This window comes from Microcaecilia unicolor, chromosome 1 (assembly GCF_901765095.1).
Source record: "Microcaecilia unicolor chromosome 1, aMicUni1.1, whole genome shotgun sequence".
Taxonomy (NCBI): domain Eukaryota; kingdom Metazoa; phylum Chordata; class Amphibia; order Gymnophiona; family Siphonopidae; genus Microcaecilia; species Microcaecilia unicolor.
In genome coordinates this window covers 328,843,221-328,853,639 of record NC_044031.1, presented here as the reverse complement: position 1 = coordinate 328,853,639, position 10,419 = coordinate 328,843,221, and the positions used below count along the sequence as shown (strand labels likewise).

Below are 10,419 nucleotides of genomic sequence, written 5' to 3'. Positions count from 1 at the left end.
TCTAGTAATTGGGATTCACATTCAAGTTTTAAAAAATGGTGACTCTTATAGAAAGCACTTTCTTCTCAGTACAGTAAACTTGTTCTATTGGCCAATTAAAACCCACTAAAAAAGAAATGTTTTTCACATTTCCCCTTTCTTTCTGTTTTTCAAGGTTTGGAGGCATGTATCAAGCAAAGATGAACTGTAGGAAACAGCTTGGCAACCCTGCCAGTTAAACAGATACAAAGGCCTGGTGCAAGAAGTGAAGACACCTAAGCATAGAACCTCTCTGCCGATTCACCTGCAGTTCAAAATTATGATAAGGTACCAGATCATACTGTTGCTCCTCTGGATCTGCCATCTAAATGCCTGCTATACAGAAACAGTGTTCAGAAAGATTTCTGACTACCAGCCACAAGAGCTAATAGCACATTTATCAGGGGATGACGGAAAAGTGCTTCATCGTCACAAACGAGGATGGATGTGGAATCAGTTTTTCTTGTTGGAAGAATATACAGGAAATGATTATCAGTATGTAGGAAAGGTATGTATTTGGATTAGGTTTTTTTTTTTTTGCAGTTTTTGTGTCGAGTTATTTCTTCTGCTGCAAAAAGTTAAATATATGATCAAATGAAAATGATTCAAATGGGAATTGGCTATTTTTAAAAATTCTCTGTGGCAAAATCTTAACCTAAATATTTATTTTCCCTTCTAAACCCTACCCCAAAGCATACTATTCTCTCCCTCCCCCAAAAAAGAACCTCCCACCTAACTAATGATGATACATCTTGAAAGTGAATGTTTGAAGAACAGAGACCACTGTGTTTATTTGCAAACTTTGACACTTAAAACACAGTTACTAAACCCCTCTAATTATGCATTTAAAAAAAAAAAACATTCCACATACTTGAAAATGGTGGGACTTTTTTTTTTTTTTTTGCCCAGCATCAATACTAGAGTTAAGTTTATTCCCTCTATATTACTGTCAATGCAATGCCATTTTCCATCTTTGGTCTCTTCACACTTGTCCTTAATATAGGGTCCTTTTAATAAGCTATGGCAAAAAGTGACATTAGCATGCACTTGTGCTAAAACAATTTTTTGGCACAGCTGCAAAATGGCTGATTTTCCTTTTTTTTTTTTGCATTAATGACCATGTACTAATAGCCATTAGAGAACAGTCATTAAAAAAATTTACCGTGTGAGCAATTATCGCCACCCATTTTGTGCCAGTTAGTCATAATAATGTATCTATGCTATCTAATTAGCACAGGAATGCCCCCTGACATGCCCTCTCCCCCCCAAAAATAGAATTGTTTTAAGCACATGGACTAGCACACGCTAAACGGCTCTTTCCGTAGGATACCTGAGCACATCCCGCAGTACACCACTTTAAGATGTGTTAGGAGTGTATTAGCACCTAATGCAGCTAAGTAAAAGGGTCCCTAAATGAGGCCAGATAATAAAACTGCCATTTTGATGTCCAATAGTATTAGTTGAATACATCAATGTATAGTTGTTTATTTACATAGGCATGATCTTAAAGTCTACCAGTTATCTGTGGTTGTTTTTAAACCCAGTGATGGCTAGTACTATATTAATCATTATTGTGTTTAGACCTTTTTCTTCTCAGCCTTATTCAGTAGCTTTCCTCCTTGAGTCTGGATCTGGAATTTCTTAATTACTTGGTTCCACAATGACCCTGTTTTCCTGTTTGCTGTGACTTTGAATTTCTGCTCTCTCCTGTTACCTAGGCAGGGATTATGATGGCAGATGAAGACTGTGCAGCTTATTTTGCCGTATTTATTCCTAGTGCAATGAAGGATACATACTCTCTGTCCATCCCATGCATTCCTGAATTCTGCTACTGTTTTTGTTCCCAACATTCCCGGTGAAAGACTTTCCTAGTCATCCATTACCTAGTTCATGAGGAAATATTTGCTGAAGATACTGCTGAGTTTATTCCCTTGGGGGGCCTTTTTACTAAAAGGTTGCTGCTTGGCAACGGGCTTACCACATGGCAATCGGGAGCTACCGCTGACCCAACGCGGGCACCGGCAGTAGTTCCACCCCCAGGTGGGGAGAGTCTGATAGGTACGGGCGGAGAGAGGGATCTTGGGGTGATAGTATCTGAGGATTTGAAGGCGACGAAACAGTATGACAAGGCGGTGGCAGTAGCTAGAAGGTTGTTAGGCTGTATAAAGAAAGGTGTGACCAGCAGAAGAAAGGGGGTGTTGATGCCCCTGTATAAGTCGTCGGTGAGGCTCCACCTGGAGTATTGTGTTCAGTTTTGGAGGCCGTATCTTGTTAAAGATGTAAAAAGAATTGAAGCGGTGCAAAGAAAAGCTACGAGAATGGTATGGGATTTGCGTTACAAGACGTATGAGGAGAGACTTGCTGAACTAAACATGTATACTCTGGAGGAAAGGAGAAACAGGGGTGATATGATACAGACGTTCAAATATTTGAAAGGTATTAATCCACAAACGAATCTTTTCCAGAGATGGGAAGGTGGTAGAACGAGAGGACATGAAATGAGATTGAAGGGGGGCAGACTCAAGAAAAATGTCAGGAAGTATTTTTTCACGGAGAGAGTAGTGGATGCTTGGAGATTTCTTTATTTACAGCAACGAATAACAAAAATACAGAAATCATATAAATACCACTATTCACATGCCTAACACAAACCATTCTATCACCAAAACAATCCCTTCTTCCCCTATACGTATATACACCCCTCCCCCTCCCTTTCCCCCCCTTATTCCCCCCCTACAATTAAAACCAACACAACATCACAGTAACTATAATCATAAGGCCTTTAACCTCACATGCTTCCACCACAAGGACACCATCGGTGAATCCCTCTCCACTCTTTCCCATTGCGCCACTTGCTGTACCGCCCGCACCACATCCCAACTGACCTGTTCAATGGATCTATCTTCTTGGTGCAAGGATACCCGGCAACGAGCCATCCAAAGACAGAACCGGAGAATGAGCGAAATCAAGAACCCTGTCCCCGGATCCAGCTGACCTCTCTTGAATCGATATCCATACACCCAGTCCGCATACGTATAGGAACGGAACGTGGGGATCTGGAGGAGAGCAGAAACCCTGTCACCCACCCCCCGGGAAAAGGGACAGTCCTTCAAAAAGTGGTCCATGGTTTCTAACTTCCCCACACATTCCCCCCTTGGACAGTTCCTGTCCTGGATCTTCCTATCTCTCAGATTCTCTCTGACATATAATTTGCCGTGTAGGGACAGCCAGGCAATGTCCCGATATTTAGCCGGAATCCTCTCCGAATTGATATTCCGTAGCCCCTGCCTCAGCACTTCCCTAGGAGCATCCCTAAGTACCAGAGGGGAAGAGAACATCTGGGAGCGCACTCTCTCCACCCAGATTCCTCTCTTCCCATCCCTAATCTCCCCCACTAGAATCCCCCAGACCCGTACTAATTTTACTAACGTTTTATAGTACCCTACCCTTTCCGGAGCCCCTTTCCGCAATACCCCTACCCTCTCCCCTCTCCTCCACCCCCCCCAAACCCTCTCCCACCACCCCAGCACACTACTCGCCCACCCTGGAGGAGCCTGACCCACCGCTCTCCCTAGATTAAAGTGCACAAACAAAGAACTAAAAAACAAAACCGGATTGATCATCCCTACCCCCCCCTCCTTCCTAGATAGATATGTGGTGTTTCGTTTAACTGGATTCAACCGATTGCCCCACAGCAGCTGGAAGAAAATGCTATACAACGAGGCATAGCACTTTTCAGGTACCAAACAAATGTAGCTGATGAACAAAAAGAGGGGCACCAAATGGGTCTTGATGAGTTTCACCCGATCTTCCATGGACATTTTCCACCTCTTCCACCTGTCCACCCGCCCCTTTGCTTCCTGAAGACAACTGTCCCAGTTGAATTTAGCATAATCTCCTATCTCAAAGTAAATCCCCAAAACCCTCATTCTATCCACCACCCCCGGGAAACCCCCTCCTAATTCAAACTGCTCCCCTCCTGGCCCCAACCACAAACTGTTGCATTTGTGGATATTCACCCGTGACCCTGTAGCCCCTGCGAAATCGTGGATGAACTCCAAAAGTTTATCCCCTTCTGCTTTGTTCGCCACCCACACAGTAATATCGTCTGCGTATGCCACCACCCGCAACTGTTCTCCCGTGCTTACCTCCACCCCCCTCAATCCTCCCACCCCACCCTGCTCCAGACGCCTAATAAAAGGGTCTATAGAAAATGCATACAGCAAAGGGCTTAAAGGGCACCCTTGCCGAACCCCTGCCGTCAGCTCAAATTCCCCCCCTTTCCACCCATTGATCAATGGAAATGCATGTGCATGAGAATATAACAATCGTAATTGTGCCACCCAATCCCTAGGGAACCCGTAATACTCTAAAACCCGCCAGAGAAATTCCCATTGGACCCTGTCAAAGGCTTTCTCTTGGTCAAGCGCCACCATCAGCCACCCTGACCCCTCCTCCCGACTTCGCTCTAAACCTTCCCTCACCCATGCCGCAGCCTCCAGAACCCCTCTACCCGGCACCCCACAAGCCTGTGAGGCTGCCAACAAGTCCCCCGAGAATTGCCGCATACGCTTGAAGAGCATCTGCGCAAAGATCTTACGATCACAGTTTAGTAGCGCAATAGGCCTCCAGTTAGTTAACAGCTGCGGATCTTTGCCCTTACTTAACAAAATCAATGCAGACTCCAACAAGGATTTTGGAAGAGACCCCCTCTGACGTGCCTCTTCCCAGAGATCCAATAGAATCGGAGCCAGGCGCCTGCGAAACGTATGATAGAATTCTGCCGGCAGCCCGTCCGGCCCCGGAGATGTCCTCTTTCTCAGGGCCCCTATAGCCTCCTCAACCTCCTGCAGTGTCCAGGGGCACGAAAGGGCCTGGAAATGAGACCCCCAATTCCCCACCCCCGGAGTCCCTTCCACATACTGATCCATCCTCCCCCCATCCAAGTGCTGATCCGAAAAAAAAACCCTGAAGTGCTCTTCCACCACCTTCAATATTCCCTCTTTGGAATCCTGCATCACCCCCCTAGTATCCCTAAAACCCTCCACCACCCTATGCTCTCTTCTTTCCCTACAACAAACGAAGGGATCTGGGCTAATCAATTTACCAAAGTCCCTCTCATAAACTAAAGAGGAATACCGATCGTATTGAGTCTTCTCTAACAGACACTGTAATTCTTGGATATCCTCTTTCCTCCCTCCCTTGGAAATCAAATAATCCTTCCTTTGCTTCAAGGCCATCCCCAAACGTGTCCTTTCCCTTCCCCTCCTCCGTGCCTGTCCCATGAAAAGGAAACGCGTCCGTTTTTTCACCACCTCCCACCATTCTCCTCTGGAGGGAAAGATCCCCCGTAAGGATAACTGGTCTTCTAAAAAATTCAAATATTTCTTTTGAGCCTCCTCATCCTGGACCCATCTTAAATTCATCCTCCACAACCCCCTACCTATCCTATGAGCCGCCGACCCCCCTACTTCCACAAGAAGCAGTTTATGGTCGGAAAAATCCACGTCCAGCAGGCGAGGCCCCCGCTGGCATACCCCTCTTCGAACCAAAAACCGATCAATACGGCTCCTACATCTCCCCCTGCTAAACGTGAATCCATCCTCATCTGGGAAATGTTCTATGTGAACATCTATCAACCCCCCCTCTTTCATGATCCCGAGCAAGCGCACCCCATCATATGTCACCTGTACCTTAGTACCCCCACTATCCTGTTTCCTAAGAATTAAATTGAAATCTCCCCCCCAAATTACCTGGCGTGCAGTAAACAAGTAAGGCATGATCTTCCCTAATAACAAACTGCGCTCCTTCCTAGTCTGTGGCCCATAAAGATTAATAATTCGCAACGCCATACCCTGCCACAATACGTCTACCACTAAACACCTCCCCACCCCGAGTTCCATCACACACTGAATTTCCACCTTATGTGACTTAAATAAAATCCCCACTCCCCCATATCTTTCCCCTGCCAGCCCCCACACCGAGGGTCCCCATCTCCAATCCCTGCGCGCCCTTCTCAGCTGCTCCAGGTTCTGCAAACGCGTTTCCTGAATCAGAAAACAATCGGCCTTAACCTGAGAAAAGCACTCATAGGCCAAACACTGAGCTCTCTGGGAAGCCACACTCGCTACATTTAGGGTGGCGAACGTCAGAAGAAGCCCTGCCATACCCCCCATTAGGACTCATGCAACTCCTCACTCTCCTCCTTCCTTTGCATACTATCTACTCTCTGTGGCAACCTGCTACCCAGAATGTAATCCTCCTCTCCATTATCCCCTATCTCTGCCGCCCAGTCCCTTATCCTTGTATCCTGATCCCCACCTTCCCCTCCCCCCTCCCTCATTCCTTTCTTCCTCCCTTTCTTCTTTTTAAACCCTACGGAATCCCTCCCTGCAACCTTCCCCTCTTGAACCTCTCCCCTCTGCACCCCCTCCCCCTCCTTTCCTACCTCTACACTACCGTCCCCTTGAGCCTGCTCCTGGCTAACCACCCCCTGCCCCATCCTCCTCTTACCCCCCCCACCCTTCCCTACCGGAACCCCCTCCTCCTCCCCAACCCCAGCATCTTCCACTTCCATCCCCCCCTCCTCGTCATGGGTACCCCTTCCCTTCCTACCTTGACTCCTTTCCCCCTTATCCTTTCCCCGACTCCTCTCCCCTCCTCCCTCTTCCTGAGGTCCCTTCTCCCCATCATCCCCCTCCCCCTGTATCTCTGCCCCCCCATCCTCTTCTTCCAAAATCTGAAATCGATTACCCCCCTGCCCCACCCCAGGCGACCCCTGTAATGTCAAACCCTTACCCTTTGAAACCTTCCGTTTCTTTAATTTTGACACTTGAACCCACTCTCCCTTTCCCTCCCCCTCCTGTCCCCCTCTATTCTCTAGACCCCCGCCCTCCTCTAACCGTAAACCCTCCTCTTCCCCCTGCAAACCACCCCTCCCCTGTACCCCCAAACCTCCCTCTCCTCCCCCTTCCTCCCAAGCCCTCCCAACCCCCAGACCCCCAGAACCCTGACCTAGATCCTGCCCCTCTCCCCGAATCATATTCCCCCTGCCCTCATCCCTCCTATTATGACGCGCCCTCGGGCAGTCTCTAAAGGCATGCCCCAGACCCCCGCACAAATTGCAACGGATAGAGGAACAATTTTCTGTATAGTGCTCCTTACTCCCGCACTTTACACACTGTTGTACTGGGCAAGACATACTATAATGGCGAAAGGATCCGCAACGGAAACACTGCCGTGGCTGTCCCTTGTAAAAACAGAGAATCCTGTCCCGGCCAATAAAAGCCGCAGAAGGAATGTGCTTGACCACTTGCCCTTCCTGTCTTAGCTTAACCCAAGCCCCCCACCCCCCTGCCCACACCCTACTTGGATCCGGGAGTTTGGATAACGGGGTTCTCAAATCCGCATGCCTCTGTAACCAGTAGGCCAGGTCTGCCCCTGAAATGGACTCGTTTCGTACCAATACAGTGACTTGCACCAAGTCAGGTCTACTAATAGGAATAACCACATAATTGCTCCAATCTCCCCTTCCTTTCACCTCCTCATACCTTTCCCAGAAGATTTCCATACCCCTCTGCGTTAGAAAACTAACATCGTACTCAGGCAAATTAACTGGGTGAATACAGGCATAGAAGTCCTCCGGCACAAACCCCAGACCCATGACCATCCTCAAAACCATCTCCCGAGAAGGCATAGCCCCCTCCCCCACCCATCTAATCTGCACAACATTCCTTCGTTTGGGGATTTGCCCCGCCCCTCTCCCTTCCCCCCTTTCCCCCTTGATCCCTCCACAGGCACTGGCCGCCCCCCCATCTCCCCTCCCCCCTCACCCCTCACCACCGCCGCAAAGGAAAGAGCACCCTGCCCCTCCCCCGCCCCCTCACTTCTCCCATACCCTTCTTCCCTTCCTCCGAATCCCGGCTCCCCACATCCCCCTCCCCCACCTGCCGACAAGAAAGCATACCCCTCTCTTGACCAAGACCCTCCCCCCGCCCCCCACCCTCCCCTCGCCCACAGCCCCCCCTCAACCAGTTCAAACCCAGACCTTCAACTGGGACATCAGGAGCTTTAGCAATTAGTGCACTTTCAGAGCCTACTCTGGACTGAGCAATTGGTCCAATGTCCTGCTCCATTCCATGCAACTCCTGTTCCCGCTCCTCTTTCTCCTGCTGATTCTCCATGTCCTGGGAACCATACCCTAGCAGGTCCCCTGCAACCTTGACTGCAGATTGAACAGAGGCCTCTCCTGATTCTTCCTCCTGTCCGTCCTGACCTCGCGGGCAGACCTGCTCTGAGCCAAGCTGCACAGCTGATGATAGTTGATTACCAGAAACTGCTGCCTCAATCAGAGCACCTTTGGAGTGCTCCTGCAGTTGGAAGCCTGCTGGCTTTTGCTTCTCTTGCAATCTCTCCATACAGGTAAGTTCAATACTTTTTTCCACACCCTGTTCTTCTTCCCCACTAGTGGGTACTGAACAATTGTCCTGGGTGAAAAGCCTGTCTCCATCCGTTTCAATAATATGACAGTGTTGTAACTTTGTGTCTTTTCCTTTCTGTTCTACCGGAATACCTGAGGCCAAACAATCCGCCCCTCCCCCTTCTCCTGGAACCGTATCCAACCTGAGTACTCCCTCTTCCCTTGGGCTCATCAGGGCTTTCATAGTTTGCAATGTACTTTGACTGTTTGGACTTTGTACAATCTCTGTTACCAACTGCCTTTTGTGAAACAATGTTCCTGAGCTTAAACTGGTAGATTCCTGTGCTGGGGAGAAAACCTCCTGGCTCATAGTTTTAGATGTACCAGCCTGCATCCTCTCTTGATTCTCATAAACCTCCCTCAAGGGATTTGCAGAGCCTGTTTTAAAACAAGCAATTCTTTTTTCCTTCTGTTTCAGCAACTTTGTTAAGCGCTTTTCTTCCGTCTTATACTTTTGACCATGCTCTGCTGGGGCAAGCCTACTCATGGCTTTAGTCATTTTCAACCGTTTCCCCAGCTCCTCTATTTCCTTCTCCAGAGACTTGATGTGCCTCACCCGCTCCACCGTTTCTCTGGCACACTGTCCTGGGTCCATCTTCTCCCACTCACCGGCCTCCTCCCCTTCTTCTGACCACTCTTCTTCACTGCCGGCTACCTCAAATCCCAACTGGGCCTCCTGCCCCACCTCCATTCCTTCTTGTCCTTGCTCCTTCTGGGTCTGCACCTTTAGGGCCTCAACCTTCCTCCTTCCTCCCCCATGATCTTCAGGCTCCTTACCTGGACGCCGCTGGGTCATGGAGGAGGCGCCAGATCCACAATCCTCCCTGGCCCTGGAAGCTTTACGGTCCAGGGGACTACGCTCCCTTCGTGCTGGAGGAGGGGCTGGCTGAGAGCTACTCCGCCGGGCCTTCAGATCCTTCGGCCTTGTAGGCCCCATAGCCTGGGAGTTTCCTGGGCCTCTCTCCCCAGGACCCCTCCGCCTAGCTGGGGAAGGGACCAGGCCTGGCTCCCTTTCCTCAGAGCCTCTGACAGCACCTCCTTCCTGTCCTATGTCTGACAACAACTGACACTTGGAATGCCCTCCCGCGGGAGGTGGTGGAAATGAAAATGGTAACGGAATTCAAACATGCGTGGGATAAGCATAAAGGAATCCTGTGCCAAAGGAATGGATCCTCAGGAGCTTAGTCAAGATCGGGAGGCGGGGCTGGTGGTTGGGAGGCGGGGATAGGGCTGGGCAGACTTATACGGTCTGTGCCAGAGCCGGTGGTGGGAAGCAGGACTGGTGGTTGGGAGGCGGGGATAGTGCTGGACAGACTTATACGGTCTGTGCCCTGAAGAGCATATGTACAAATCAAAGTAGGGTATACACAAAAAGCAGCAAATATGAGTTATCTTGTTGGGCAGACTGGATGGACCGTGCAGGTCTTTTTCTGCCGTCATCTACTATGTTACTAGCCAGCTTATAATCGAAAGACAAAAACGCCTATATTGCGACCTAAATCGGGAGATAGGCGTTTATCTCCCAAAAACGAATAACGCGGTATAATCGAAAGCCAAACTTGGACGTTTTCAACTGCACTCCATCGCGGAAGCGTACAAAGTTGACGGGGGCGTGTTGAAGGCGTGGTGAAGGTGGAACTGGGGCGTGGTTATCGGCCGATCAGAGATGGGTGCCTTTCGCCGATAATGGAAAAAAAAATATGCGTTTTTAGCGAGAATTTAGGGCACTTTTCCTGGACCCTGTTTTTCCACGAATAAGGCCCCTAAATGACCAGATAACCACCGGAGGGAATCGGGGATGACCTCCCCTGACTCCCCCAGTGGTCACAAACCCCCTCCCACCACAAAATATGCCATTTCACAACTGTTTATTTTCACCCTCAAATGTCATACCCACCTCCCTGGCAGCAGTATGCAGGTCA

At 49.2% G+C, this 10,419-nt stretch overlaps 1 protein-coding gene across 1 annotated transcript in view; it reads left to right on the top strand.

Annotated features, from left to right (window-relative positions):
* The first annotated feature begins 298 nt into the window (after nucleotides 1-298).
* LOC115478355 (cadherin-10-like) overlaps nucleotides 299-10,419 on the top strand; it is a 392,306-nt gene continuing 382,185 nt past the window's right edge. Inside the window, 1 exon segment of the mRNA XM_030215685.1 lies at nucleotides 299-526. Coding sequence (XP_030071545.1) covers nucleotides 299-526 — 228 coding nt within the window.